Source organism: Pristiophorus japonicus, unplaced genomic scaffold (genome assembly GCF_044704955.1).
Source record: "Pristiophorus japonicus isolate sPriJap1 unplaced genomic scaffold, sPriJap1.hap1 HAP1_SCAFFOLD_2482, whole genome shotgun sequence".
NCBI classification, from domain to species: domain Eukaryota; kingdom Metazoa; phylum Chordata; class Chondrichthyes; family Pristiophoridae; genus Pristiophorus; species Pristiophorus japonicus.
In genome coordinates, this window is record NW_027252212.1 from 13,234 (window position 1) to 28,705 (window position 15,472).

The 15,472-nt window shown below is 51.2% G+C and overlaps 1 protein-coding gene across 1 annotated transcript; it reads left to right on the top strand.

The window, feature by feature from the left end:
• The first annotated feature begins 3,167 nt into the window (after positions 1 to 3,167).
• On the top strand, positions 3,168 to 9,096 carry LOC139246993 (uncharacterized). The gene is made up of 5 exons (XM_070871459.1): positions 3,168 to 3,557; positions 6,153 to 6,299; positions 6,855 to 7,127; positions 7,360 to 7,632; positions 8,746 to 9,096. The coding sequence occupies exons 1-5, from the start codon at positions 3,168 to 3,170 to the stop codon at positions 9,094 to 9,096; spliced, it is 1,434 nt and encodes a 477-aa protein (XP_070727560.1).
• The last annotated feature ends 6,376 nt before the right edge of the window (positions 9,097 to 15,472 follow it).

Below are 15,472 nucleotides of genomic sequence, written 5' to 3' on the forward strand. Positions count from 1 at the left end.
CTACAAAAATGGCCGAGTGCCAATGCTTTTTTCACACTGAGCATGCGTGAACGCTCCAACGCGCACGCGCAGCGTTGCCGGCAGGAAATAAACTAATTTAAATAGTACCCGCCCCCTCCCACTTACAAAATCGGCGCGAGTGTAGGCTCTGCCCCCCTGGGCGCCGCGCCAGGCAGACAAGGAGCTGCAGAACGCTCCAGAATTGCGAGTTGTTTTTTAGGCGCCGTTTTAGGCGTGAAAAACGGGCGCCCAGCTCGGAGGGACGCCCGTTTTTTATCCTGTGGAAACTTGGGCCCTATGTTTCTAAACAAGGGTACTACATTAGCAGTCCTCCAATCCTCCGACACCATGCCCAAATCCAAAGAGAGCTGGAAAATGATGGTCAAGGCCTCTGCTATTTCCTCTTTTACTTCGCTCAACAACCTGGGATGCATTTCATCCAGGCCCGAGAACTTATCTACTTTCAAAGCTGCTAAACCCCTTAATGCTTCCTCTCTCATTATATTTATTTCATCCGGAATATCACACTCCTCCTCGATAGCAGTATCTGCATTGCCCCTTTCCTTTGTGAAAACAGATGCAAAAATCCATTAAGAATCTTCCCAACATCTTCTGCCTCCACACAAAGATTACCCTTATGGTGACATGTGACATTGTTTTGGAATATAGACAAAGTGCTGGCCTGTATTAATAATGAGTCTAAACACATTATCAAAACCGGTTTATTAAAGATTAAATGAACCAACATACTCACGGCAATGATCGAGATTATCTAAAGAGGGGGAAAATACACACGTCAGAGCCAGTTGAGCTCAACTCTCCAGATGTCTCCCTTCTCCATCTCCAAAACTATGTCTCGGATTTGACCCCATTCACACTGTTTCTGGCTGCACGACTCCAAAGGCATCTGCATTCCGTAACCCACACCCACTTACAGTACCAGTCCATGTGCAGATGTCTCTCAGCCTGCTGAATATCTTTGTGTTAGCAAGGCAGAAAAAGAGAGCGGGTTGTCCAGTTGGAATGCTCAAGCGAATCGAAATGTAAACAATCTGCCATGACTCAGAAGTAGTCAGCACATGACCTCGGTAAAGGCGCAATTTCAGCTTTTTTTTAGGTTTTTAACTACAGAAATAATCTAAAAATGTAACAGAATATGTAATTATTTCATTAAAATGGATTCCCTTACGATTTTCAATCTTCATTTCTTTAAGAAAAATACTGTTCCTTCAAATCTTTTAATTCTTTTTTATTCGTTCCTGCGATGTGAGCATCGTTGGCAAGGAAGGCATTTATTGCCCTTGAGAAGGTGGTGGTGAGCCGCCTTCTTGAACCGCTGCAGTCCGTGTGGTGAAGGTGCTCCCACAGTGCTGTTAGGGAGGGAGTTCCAGGATTGTGACCCAGCGACGATGAAGGGTCAGGATGGTGTGTAACTTGGACGTTGGCATACTCTTCTGCACTCCTCATTGAACCAGGGCTGGTCCCCTGGCTCGATGGTAATGGTAGAGTGAAGGATATGCCGGGTCATGATGTTACAGATTGTGGTGGAATGCAATTCTGCTGCTGCTGATGGCCCACAGCGCCTCATGGATGCCCAGTTTTGAGCTGCTAGATCGGTTCTGAATCTATCCCACTTAGCACAGTGGTAGTGCCACACAACATGATGGAGGGTGACGACGGGACTTTGTCTCCACAGTGACTGTGCAGTGATCACTGCTAACAACGGATACATCTGCGACAGGTAGATTGGTGAGGACAAGGTCAAGTAGGTTTTTCCCTCATGTTGGTTCTCTCACCACCTGTCGCAGGCCCAGTCTGGCAGCTATGCCCTTCAGGACTCGGCCAGCTCGGTCAGTCATGGTGCTACTGAGCTACTCTTGGTGATGGACATTGAAGTCACCCACCCAGAGTACATTCTGTGCCCTTGCTACCCTCAGTGCTTCTGGAGTACTGATTCATCAGCTGAGGGAGGGCGGGAGGTGGTAATCAGCAGGAGGTTTCCTTGCCCATGCTTGACCTGAAGCCATGAGATGTCATGGGGTCCGGAGTCAATGTTGAGGACTCCCAGGGCTACTCCCTCCCTCCCGTATACCCCTCGTGGGTCTGTCCTGCTGGTGGGACAGGACATACGCAGAGATGTTGATGGAGGAGTCTGGGACATTGGCTGAAAGGTATGATTCTGTGAGTATGACTACGCTAGGCTGTTGCTTAACTAGTCTGTGGGACAGCTCTCCCAGTTTTGGCACAAGTTCTCAGATGTTAGTGAGAAGGACTTTGCAGGGTCGCCTGGGCTGGGTGTACCGTTGTCATTTCTCGAGGTCGATGCTGGGTGGTCCATTCATTTTTTTCTTATTATTGTATTATGTAGCAGTTTGTTACAACTGAGTGCCTCGCTGGGCCATTTCAGGGGGCAGTTAGAGTCAACCACATTGCTGTAGGTCTGGAGTCACATATAGGCCAGACCGGGCAAGGGCGGCAGATTTACTTAGTGAACCAGATGGGTTTTTATGACAATCCGGTAGTTTCATGGTCACCATCACTGATACTAGCATTTTATTACAGATTTATTTAATGAACTGAATTTAAATTCCCCAGCTGCCATGGGATGTGTACGCTCGCCCGGGATTAATGGTCCCGTAACGTAACCACTATGCTACCGCACCTCATTGGACGCATCACTTTGTAAGTGCCGCAGACTTCCATTGACGTTATGGTGGGGGTAACCCAGAATAGACGTAGATTTTCAGGGCCAATTTATTATATAACATGGGAAATGTTTATATCTTCCTCGCCCTTTCCTAACTGCCGTGAAGGGATGGCCTTGAGGGAAGCTATCTGCTGCTGATGTGGGGCTGTGCTTAACCTAGTCTGTCACTTTAAGATCATAAAGTCTAATTGCTGTGAACAGGTCGGTGCTGAAGCCAATGAGAAGCTAGTTACCTTTGGTGAGGGAAGTTTGTCTTTAGATTGGCGGTTGCTTGTAAATTTCTAGCTCCTCCCCTTTGGGAAGAGGCAAGACGATGAAGATCAGAACAAAACAGGAGGAAATAGCTAAATCACAAAAACTGCCAGCTATTTGTTCATTCTGAGCCTCCGTATCTGGGAAAAGCATGATTTATTCTTGTTTTATGAATGATATTTGAGCCAATCAGGAAAAAGAATGACACATGCTGTGGAGCACTCCCTGCGGCTCCTCCCAACAGTCCGGCTCCTCCCAACAGACCGGCTCCTCCCAACAGCCCGTCTCCTCCCAACCCTCCCAACAGCCCGGCTCCTCCCAACAGTCCGTCTCCTCCCAACCCTCCCAACAGCCCGGCTCCTCCCAACAGTCCATCTCCTCCACACCCTCCCAACAGCCCGTCTCCTCCCAACAGTCCATCTCCTCCACACCCTCCCAACAGCCCGGCTCCTCCCAACAGTCCATCTCCTCCACACCCTCCCAACAGCCCGGCTCCTCCCAACAGTCCATCTCCTCCACACCCTCCCACCAGCCTGTCTCCTCCCAACAGCCCGTCTCCTCCCAACCCTCCCAACAGCCCGGCTCCTCCCAACAGTCCGTCTCCTCCCAACCCTCCCAACAGCCAGTCTCCTCCCAACAGTCCGTCTCCTCCCAACAGTCCGTCTCCTCCCAACCCTCCCACCAGCCTGTCTCCTCCCAACAGCCCGTCTCCTCCCAACCCTCCCAACAGTCCGTCTCCTCCCAACAGCCCGTCTCCTCCCAACCCTCCCAACAGCCCGGCTCCTCCCAACAGTCCGTCTCCTCCCAACCCTCCCAACAGCCAGTCTCCTCCCAACAGTCCGTCTCCTCCCAACCCTCCCAACAGCCCGTCTCCTCCCAACAGCCCGTCTCCTCCCAACAGCCCGTCTCCTCCCAACCCTCCCAACAGCCCGGCTCCTCCCAACAGCCCGTCTCCTCCCAACAGCCCGTCTCCTCCCAACATTCCGTCTCCTCCCAACCCTCCCAACAGCCCTTTTCCTCCCAACCCTCCCAACAGCCCGGCTCCTCCCAACAGCCCGTCTCCTCCCAACAGCCCGACTCCTCCCAACAGTCCGTCTCCTCCCAACAGCCCGTCTCATCCCAACAGCCCGTCTCCTCCCAAAAGTCCGTCTCCTCCCAACAGCCCGTCTCCTCCCAACAGCCCGACTCCTCCCAACAGTCCGTCTCCTCCCAACAGCCCGTCTCATCCCAACAGCCCGTCTCCTCCCAACAGTCCGTCTCCTCCCAACAGCCCGTCTCCTCCCAACAGCCCGTCTCCTCCCAACAGTCCGTCTCCAACCAACAGCCCGTCTCCTCCCAACAGCCCGTCTCCTCCCAACAGTCCGTCTCCTCCCAACAGCCCGTCTCCTACCAACAGCCCGTCTCCTCCCAACAGCCCGTCTCCTCCCAACAGCCCGTCTCCTCCCAACAGTCCGTCTCCTTCCAACAGTCCGTCTCCTCCCAACAGCCCGTCTCCTCCCAACAGTCCGTCTCCTCCCAACAGCCCGTCTCCTCCCAACAGCCCGTCTCCTCCCAACAGCCCGTCTCCTCCCAACCCTCCCAACAGCCCATCTCCTCCCAACAGCCCGTCTCCTCCCAACCCTCCCAACAGCCCGTCTCCTCCCAACAGCCCGTCTCCAGCCAACAGTCCGTCTCATCCCAACAGCCCGTCTCCTCCCAACAGCCCGTCTCCTCCCAACCCTCCCAACAGCCCATCTCCTCCCAACAGCCCGTCTCCTCCCAACCCTCCCAACAGCCCGTCTCCTCCCAACAGCCCGTCTCCTCCCAACCCTCCCAACAGCCCGTCTTCTCCCAACCCTCCCAACAGCCCCTCTCCTCCCAACAGCCCGTCTCCTCCCAACCCTCCCAACAGCCCGTCTCCTCCCAACAGCCCGTCTCCTCCCAACAGCCCGTCTCCTCCCAACCCTCCCAACAGTTGTACAGGTCCTTGGTGAGGCCACACTTGGAGTATTGTGTACAGTTTTGGTCTCCTAACTTAAGGAAGGACATTCTTGCTATTGAGGGAGTGCAGCGAAGGTTCACCAGACTGATTCCCGGGATGGCGGGACTGACCTATCAAGAAAGACTGGATCAACTGGGCTTGTATTCACTGGAGTTCAGAAGAATGAGAGGGGACCTCATAGAAACATATAAAATTCTGACGGGGTTAGACAGGTTAGATGCAGGAAGAATGTTCCCAATGTTGGGGAAGTCCAGAACCAGGGGTCACAGTCTAAGGATAAGGGGTAAGCCATTTAGGACCGAGATGCGGAGGAACTTCTTCACCCAGAGAGTGGTGAACCTGTGGAATTCTCTACCACAGAAAGTTGTTGAGGCCAATTCACTAAATATATTCAAAAAGGAGTTAGATGAGGTCCTTACTGCTAGGGGGATCAAGGGGTATGGCGAGAAAGCAGGAATGGGGTACTGAAGTTGAATGTTCAGCCATGAACTCATTGAATGGCGGTGCAGGCTAGAAGGGCCGAATGGCCTACTCCTGCACCTATTTTCTATGTTTCTATGTTTCTATGTCTCCTCCCAACAGCCCATCTCCTCCCAACCCTCCCAACAGCCCATCTCCTCCCAACAGCCCGTCTCCTCCCAACCCTCCCAACAGCCCGTCTCCTCCCAACAGCCCGTCTCCAACCAACAGTCCGTCTCCTCCCAACAGCCCGTCTCCTCCCAACAGCCCGTCTCCTCCCAACCCTCCCAACAGCCCATCTCCTCCCAACAGCCCGTCTCCTCCCAACCCTCCCAACAGCCCATCTCCTCCCAACAGCCCGTCTCCTCCCAACTCTCCCAACAGCCCGTCTCCTCCCAACCCTCCCAACAGCCCGTCTCCTCCCAACAGCCCATCTCCTCCCAACCCTCCCAACAGCCCGTCTCCTCCCAACAGCCCGTCTCCTCCCAACCCTCCCAACAGCCCGGCTCCTCCCAACAGTCCGTCTCCTCCAAACCCTCCCAACAGCCCGTCTCCTCCCAACAGTCCGTCTCCTCCCAACAGCCCGTCTCCTCCCAACCCTCCCAACAAACCGTCTCCTCCCAACAGCCCGTCTCCTCCCAACCCGCCCAACAGCCCGTCTCCTCCCAACAGCCCATCTCCTCCCAACAGCCCGGCTCCTCCCAACAGTCCGTCTCCTCCAAACTCTCCCAACAGTCCGTCTCCTCCCAACAGCCCATCTCCTCCCAACAGCCCGTCTCCTCCCAACAGTCCGTCTCCTCCCAACAGCCCGTCTCCTCCCAACAGTCCATCTCCAACCAACAGCCCGTCTCCTCCCAACAGCCCGTCTCCTCCCAACAGTCCGTCTCCTCCCAACAGCCCGTCTCCTACCAACAGCCCGTCTCCTCCCAACAGCCCGTCTCCTCCCAACAGCCCGTCTCCTTCCAACAGCCCGTCTCCTCCCAACAGTCCGTCTCCTTCCAACAGTCCGTCTCCTCCCAACAGCCCGTCTCCTCCCAACAGTCCGTCTCCTCCCAACAGCCCGTCTCCTCCCAACAGCCCGTCTCCTCCCAACCCTCCCAACAGCCCATCTCCTCCCAACAGCCCGTCTCCTCCCAACCCGCCCAACAGCCCGTCTCCTCCCAACAGCCCGTCTCCAACCAACAGTCCGTCTCATCCCAACAGCCCGTCTCCTCCCAACAGCCCGTCTCCTCCCAACCCTCCCAACAGCCCATCTCCTCCCAACAGCCCGTCTCCTCCCAACCCTCCCAACAGCCCGTCTCCTCCCAACAGCCCGTCTCCTCCCAACCCTCCCAACAGCCCGTCTTCTCCCAACCCTCCCAACAGCCCGTCTCCTCCCAACCCTCCCAACAGCCCGTCTCCTCCCAACAGCCCGTCTCCTCCCAACAGCCCGTCTCCTCCCAACCCTCCCAACAGCCCGTCTCCTCCCAACCCTCCCAACAGCCCGGCTCCTCCCAACAGTCCGTCTCCTCCCAACCCTCCCAACAGCCAGTCTCCTCCCAACAGTCCATCTCCTCCCAACCCTCCCAACAGCCCGTCTCCTCCCAACAGCCCGTCTCCTCCCAACAGCCCGTCTCCTCCCAACCCTCCCAACAGCCCGGCTCCTCCCAACAGCCTGTCTCCTCCCAACAGCCCGTCTCCTCCCAACCCTCCCAACAGCCCTTCACCTCCCAACCCTCCCAACAGCCCGTCTCCTCCCAACAGCCCGTCTCCTCCCAACAGTCCGTCTCCTCCCAACAGCCCGTCTCCTCCCAACAGCCCGTCTCCTCCCAACAGCCCGTCTCCTCCCAACAGTCCGTCTTCCTCCCAACAGCCCGTCTCCTCCCAACAGCCCGTCTCCTCCCAACAGCCCGTCTCCTCCCAACAGTCCGTCTCCTCCCAACAGTCCGTCTCCAACCAACAGCCCGTCTCCTCCCAACAGCCCGTCTCCTCCCAACTGTCCGTCTCCTCCCAACAGCCCGTCTCCTCCCAACAGCCCGTCTCCTCCCAAAAGCCCGTCTCCTTCCAACAGCCCGTCTCCTCCCAACAGTCCGTCTCCTCCCAACAGCCCGTCTCCAAGCAACAGCCCGTCTCCTTCCAACAGCCCGTCTCCTCCCAACAGTCCGTCTCCTCCCAACAGCCCGTCTCCTTCCAACAGTTCGTCTCCTCCCAACAGCCCGTCTCCTCCCAACAGTCCGTCTCCTCCCAACAATCCGTCTCCTCCCAACAGCCCATCTCCTCCTAACAGCCCGTCTCCTCCAAACAGCCCGTCTCCTCCCAACAGCCCATCTCCTCCCAACCCTCCCAACAGCCCATCTCCTCCCAACAGCCCGTCTCCTCCCAACCCTCCCAACAGCCCGTCTCCTCCCAACAGCCCGTCTCCAACCAACAGTCCGTCTCCTCCCAACAGCCCGTCTCCTCCCAACAGCCCGTCTCCTCCCAACCCTCCCAACAGCCCGTCTCCTCCCAACAGCCCGTCTCCAACCAACAGTCCGTCTCCTCCCAACAGCCCGTCTCCTCCCAACAGCCCGTCTCCTCCCAACCCTCCCAACAGCCCATCTCCTCCCAACAGCCCGTCTCCTCCCAACCCTCCCAACAGCCCGTCTCCTCCCAACAGCCCGTCTCCTCCCAACTCTCCCAACAGCCCGTCTCCTCCCAACCCTCCCAACAGCCCGTCTCCTCCCAACAGCCCGTCTCCTCCCAACAGCCCGTCTCCTCCCAACCCTCCCAACAGCCCATCTCCTCCCAACAGCCCGTCTCCTCCCAACCCTCCCAACAGCCCGTCTCCTCCCAACAGCCCGTCTCCTCCCAACTCTCCCAACAGCCCGTCTCCTCCCAACCCTCCCAACAGCCCATCTCCTCCCAACAGCCCATCTCCTCCCAACCCTCCCAACAGCCCGTCTCCTCCCAACAGCCCATCTCCTCCAAACAGCCCGTCTCCTCCCAACCCTCCCAACAGCCCGGCTCCTCCCAACAGTCCGTCTCCTCCCAACCCTCCCAACAGCCAGTCTCCTCCCAACAGTCCGTCTCCGCCCAACCCTCCCAACAGCCCGTCTCCTCCCAACAGCCCGTCTCCTCCCAACAGCCCGTCTCCTCCCAACCCTCCCAACAGCCCATCTCCTCCCAACAGCCCGTCTCCTCCCAACCCTCCCAACAGCCCGTCTCCTCCCAACAGCCCGTCTCCTCCCAACTCTCCCAACAGCCCGTCTCCTCCCAACCCTCCCAACAGCCCGTCTCCTCCCAACAGCCCGTCTCCTCCCAACCCTCCCAACAGCCCGGCTCCTCCCAACAGCCCGTCTCCTCCCAACAGCCCATCTCCTCCCAACAGCCCGTCTCCTCCCAACCCTCCCAACAGCCCTTCACTTCCCAACCCTCCCAACAGCCCGGCTCCTCCAAACAGCCCGTCTCCTCCCAACAGCCTGTCTCCTCCCAACAGCCCGTCTCCTCCCAACAGTCCGTCTCCAACCAACAGCCCGTCTCCTCCAAACAGCCCTCCTCCTCCCAACAGCCCGTCTCCTCCCAACAGCCTGTCTCCAACCAACAGCCCATCTCCTCCCAACAGCCCGTCTCCAACCAACAGCCCGTCTCCTCCCAACAGCCCGTCTCCTCCAAACAGTCCGTCTCCAACCAACAGTCTGTCTCCTCCCAACAGCCCGTCTCCAACCAACAGCCCATTTAAAGAATTGCTTCACTTTGGATCTGCCTCCACTCAGATGACTCTGTGTTCACTTTGCACATTAGAAAAATGCAGAGGGAACTGAAACAAACGGTTGAAGTTGGCCACACTGCAGAATCTCGCAGGGTCGCCCCACCACACAGCCAGCACAGCGAGACCTGAGAGCTTACCACACCTCGAGGGCCAATCAGACCTGTTGTCCAGCAGACCTGCTCTGCTCAAAAAACAAATGTTTGCCAGCTTGGATTTTATTTAAAAAGCAATCTTTGAGGTTACGCAGTAAATCCTCCCACTCTGATACAAGCTGCTGGAGGAGAAAATCCCCAGGAGATTTGGCAGGAAAAAGTCAAGCTGTCAGTGTAAATTATAAAGCCTTTAGAAATGCAGTGATTTAGTTTGGGGGATGAGAAGTCCCTGTAGCTGAATGGCAGTTAAATAAGATTCTGATTCACCACTATGGACTAAAATCTGGTGAGACATGAGTCTATCAAGGAGAGCAAGACGCTACAGATTAATGCAATAAAAGGTCATACAGCAGGCTTTACTGGATTTCTGTAATGGTCCAAGGCAGCTTTTAATAAGACAACGTTTTGTTGATCAAGGGATTTCTCCACAAATCCAAATTCATACAGAATTGAGCTGTTTTAAGGTCAGAACATTCAGGAAGCTGTTTCTACAATATCTATAACATCAAGTTCCCGCTCCTTCCCATTAGGCAGTAATCAATACCAATGGCGATCTGTGTCACAGTGAGATACACTAGAGTACATGTTTCAGTCGGTGTTACTGCTGGCACCAGGGGGAGCAGTGCTGGGAGGCTGGACAGTTGTATGGAGATTGATTTCACTGCCCATTCTGCACCATACACAAACTTCCAGTCACACCTGCATCAGGCAGGTCAAAAATGGGTAAGAATTTCATTTTAATATTTAAATCTATTGCATATTGGTACCCAGTGCAATCTCCTGTGATTCTCTCTCGGAATGTGCTATGCATTGAGTTCCTTGCATAGAATAGGCAATGAGAGCATGCTGGGCTGACTGAAGGGCAGCATTTGAACGGGATCCTGGTGTGTTTGGAGAAGAAACATTTAATTGATTTCTTTTTACTAATTTGAATCCGTTTTTTGAAGTATCTTGTCAAGAATTTGTTAACTGGATTGATAGCTGCCGCAATAATAATTTTGAAAGCAGGTATTCCATTGGGGATTCCTCTCTTTACTTTGTGCATTGTTTAAAGGATGAGGAGGGCGAAGACAAAAGAAGGAGTAGAAGGCATGTCAATTTGCTTCAAAGGGAGACTCCCACACTCACTCGTTCCCAAAAAGCAGTATCGGTAATCAGAATCATCTTGGTAAGACAGGGCAAAACTGCTTTCACAGACTCCACTTCATTAAGAAGGTAGTGACAGAGTAGTATAAAAAGAACATAAGAATTAGGAGCAGGAGTCAGCTTTCGGCCCCTCGAGCCTGCTCTGCCATTCAATAAGATCATGGCTGATCTTCGACCTCAACTCCACTTTCCTGCCTGATCTCCATGTACCTTGATTTGCATAGAATCCAAAAATCTATCTATCTCAGCCTTGAATATACTCAACGATTCAGCCTCCACAGCCCTCTGGGGCAAAGATTTCCAAAGATTCACCACTCTGAGTGAAGAAATTCCTCCTCATCTCAGTTTTAAATGGCCGACCCCTTGTTCTGAGACTGTGACCCTTGGTTCTAGACTCTCCAGCCCAGGGTAACAATCTCGCGGCATCTACCCTATCAATCCCCCTCAGAATCTTATATGTTTCAATAAGATCATCTCTCATTCGTCTAAACTCTGCAGAGTATAGGCCCAATCTTCTCCTGAAATCTGAGGTCCAGTGAATCTCTGCCACAGTAACTGCTCGAGGTTGTCAAGGTCATCAAAGCCCTGACCTTGTAAGCCCGAGCACATTCCAAGCAATATCAATCTATCGGCAATTGGCAGATGTATCAAGCAGGTGACTTATGCGCTATTCACCAGAAAAAATAATTGAATTACTTTTCCTACAGGCAACTAGCAACAGAATGAATGTTGGTGCATTTTTCTTCTAGGTTGGTTTTCCCAAAGTCCATAGAATCATTGACGATCATCTGGCCTGTCAGACCATTACATACAACCCCTTCATGAACTTTCACTTCATCAATGTCCAAACTATCTGTCACCATCAAAACAGGATCACCCAATGCATTAGCCAGGATGTCTTTATTTTAATGCAATCCATCATTCCAGGATTATTTTATGGAGAAGGAAATGTTTAAAGGTGGCACCCCAACGACCTAGGCTATCATCTTTGGTCCTATCTCATGACACCTCTGATATAGCAACGAAGATAACTTTGATGGTATGAGACGTGAATTGGCTAGGATAGACTGGCGAATGATACTTAAAGGGTTGTCGGCGGATAGACAATGGCAGACATTTAAAGATCACATGGATGAACTTCAACAATTGTACATCCCTGTCTGGCGTAAAAATAAAACGGGGAAGGTGGCTCAATTGTGGCTAACAGGGGAAATTAGGGATAGTGTTAAATCCAAGGAAGAGGCATATAAATTGGCCAGAAAAAGCAGCAAACCTGAGGACTGGGAGAAATTTAGAATTCAGCATAGGAGGACAAAGGGTATAATTAGGAGGGGGAAAATAGAGTATGAGAGGAAACTTGCAGGGAACATAAAAAATGACTGCAAAAGCTTCTATAGATATGTGAAGAGAAAAAGATTACTGAAGACAAATGTAGGTCCCTTGCAGTCAGAATCAGGTGAATTTCTAATGGGGAACAAAGAAATGGCAGACCAATTGAACAAATACTTTGGTTCTGTCTTCACTAAGGAAGACACAAATAACCTTCCTGAAATACTAGGGGACCGAGAGTCTGGCGAGAATGAGGAACTGAAGGAAATCCTTATTAGTCAGGAAATTGTGTTATGGAAATTGATGCGACTGAAGGCCGATAAATCCCTAGGGCCTGCATCCCAGAGTACTTAAGGAAGTGGCCCTTGAAATATGGATGTATTGGTGATCATTTTCCAACAGTCTATAGACTCTGGAACAGTTCCTATGGATTGGAGGGTAGCTAATGTAACACCACTTTTTAAAAAAGGAGGGAAAGAGAAAACAGGAAATTATAGACTGGTTAGCCTGACATCAGTAGTGGGGAAAATGTTGGAATCAATTATTAACGATGTAATAGCAGCGCATTTGGAAAGCAGTGACAGGATCGGTCCAAGTCAGCATGGATTTATGAAAGGGAAATCATGCTTGACAAATCTAGATTTTTTGAGGATGTAACTAGTAGAGTGGACAAGGGAGAACCAGTGGATGTGGTGTATTTGGACTTTCAAAAGGCTTTTGACAAGGTCCCACACAAGAGATTGGTGTGCAAAATCAAGTACATGGTATTGGGGGTAATGTACTGACGTTGATAGAGAACTGGTTGGCAGACAGGAAGCAGAGAGTCGGAATAAATGTGTACTTTTCAGAATGGCAGGCAGTGACTAGTGGGGTGCTGCAAGGTTCAGTGCTGGGACCCCAGCTATTTACAATATACATTAATGATTTAGATGAAGGAATTAAGTGTAATATCTCCAAGTTTGCAAATGACACTAAGCTAGGTGGCAGTGTGAGCTGTAAGGAGGATGCTAAGAGACTGCAGGGTGACTTGGACAGGTTAGGTGAGTGGGCAAATGCATGGCAGATGCAGTAAAATGTAGATAAATGTGAGGTAAAATGTAGATAAATGGTGACAGATTAGGAAAAGGGGAGGTGCAACGAGACCTGGGTGTCATGGTACATCAGTCATTGAAAGTTGGCATGCAGGTACAGCAGGCGGTGAAGAAGGCAAATGGCATGTTGGCCTTCATAGCGAGAGGATTTGAGTATAGGAGCAGGGAGGTCTTACTGCAGTTGTGCAGGGCCTTGGTGAGGCCACACCTGGAATATTGTGTTCAGTTTTGGTCTCCTAATCTGAGGAAGGACGTTCTTGCTATTGAGGGAGTGCAGCGAAGGTTCACCAGACTGATTCCCGGGATGGCAGGACTAATATATGAGGAGAGACTGGATCGACTAGGCTTATATTCACTGGAATTTAGAAGAATGAGAGGGGATCTCATAGAAACATATAACATTCTGACCGGATTGGACAGGTTAGATGCAGGAAGAATGTTCCCGATGTTGGGGAAGTCCAGAACCAGAGGTCACAGTCTAAGGATAAGGGGTAAGCCATTTAGGACCGGGATGAGGAGAAACTTCTTCACTCAGAGAATTGTGCACCTGTGGAATTCTCTACCACAGAAAGTTGTTGAGACCATTTCGTTAGATATATTCAAAAGCGAGTTAGATATGGCTCTTATGGCTAAGGGATCAAGGGGTATGGAGAGAAAGCAGGAAAGGGGTACTGAGGTGAATGATCAGCCATGATCTTATTGAATGGTGGTGCAGCCTCGAAGGGTCGAATGACCTACTCCTGCACCTATTTTCTATGTTTCTATGTTTCTAATGGGACTCATGCAGTCAACAGGAACATTATCAAGCATTGTTTCAGTGTCTTGAAGCAGCTCTTGGGATACTTGGACAGTTCAGAGGTCTTTCCAATTTAGGCCCAGTACATCTCGAAGGCCATTGTAATGTACTACATACTTTAGACTGCATACTGTATACTGCACGCCACAGCTTTGCTCTCCAAATTGGCATAAGCTTGGAACACGTTGATGATGTCAGCAATCCACAGCCAAGAGCAGAGCAAGAGGCAGAAAGACTCCTGCTGAACCAGAGGACAATGCCTAAGTCCTCAAGAGGGCTACAATCGTGCTACAATAGCCATGGGGCAGAAAATAAACGGTAAGTGTACCGCTTAGATTTTAAGTTCCATTCTAGTTTTGCGAGACGGAGGGAGTTAAAATTCTTATAATTTCAGCTCTTGTGATAATGTAAAAGCTCTTCGGATCTCTTCAAACCAGCTGCTCTATGGTGCATTCGCTTTACTCCAGATGACTGTTTTATAAATTTCTTAAAATGCTGATTAACTTATTAAAGGTTATTCTGTGCAGACACCTCTGTCAGTTTTGTGAAAAAATATTTTTGGAAGGCAATTTGCAGTTGCTGATAATTGATCCATCAACTATTAAAACAAGCCAATACATTAGTTTGACGCAGGTTCTGTTGTGTTTCTGCTGTTTGATATTTTTAATATGTTGCACTGTGACTGCATTGCTGTCAGTGAACAATGTATATAAGAAACCAATGTCACTCACAGGAAATCTTAACAAATATTCAACAATTCTGTATCCAGTAAATTACATAAAAGCAGCACTCAAAGCAAACCTCACAATAAACAGATTAGTGTCAATTTGACAGTAATCGCCTGTGTGACAGTCATGAAAAAGTATGTGCAATTTACAGCTACCATCAATATTCCCTTTGATAGCCTCCTCCGCGCTGTAACCTTGTATCAGTGCTGCTCACTGCATAGATAACCTGGCAGTTGGTCAGCTCCACACTCCTGATTAAGCCCCTTCAGCACATTTTAATTGAACATTGCAATTAGTGCCTTCTAACATTCAAATGAACAATCCTGCTTCCAACAACTTCTCGTGTTTCTATTTGGATCAGCAGAAACCTTTCGATGCAGCAGTTTAATATTGAATTTCATTTTTCTTCTGCGTAATTCCACTTTCATCAAACATTTGGCTAAAACATTCCTTAAATGTTAATATATTCCTCGTAGTTTAAAATTTAGCCTGATAAACAAAACAATTTAAAATCAAACAGGAAAAGTATACTCTGCATTCTCTACTTTCAAATCCAGGTCTAAAGCACTGCTCCATTTGGAAAGGATGGTCAGGTTAGATTCCCTCCCCCGCTGCCCCCCGCGATCTATTCCCCACTGCCGCCTGCCTACCCCGCTAACAGCTTCCCGGTGGGCAGACCCAGTGGCATAAAATGTGGCCACCATTTGCAGACGTGCAAAGAATGTTTAAATTAGGAGAGTTTTACCTCTGCTGTATTTTCCATTTGTCCTGTTTCAAAACTGGGTGCAAGAGCCACTTGTTGGACCCATGCATCCAGCGTTCACCAGTCAGCATAAATGCACGAAGGTGACTTTTATTGCTAGCGGGGTCTGTGTAAGCGTTCGCAAAATCCGGCCTTACCTAGGTCCAAGGACAAAACGGCGAATTCCTTTCTTTCTTGCAGATCAGAGGCTGCTGAAATCCCGACACTGCTGTAGGCCTCCAATTCCTGCCATAAGAACATAAGAAATAGGAGTAGGAGTCGGCCATGTGGCCCCTCGAGCCTGCTCCACCATTCAATAAGATCATGGCTCATCTGATCATGGACTCAGCTCCACTTCCCTG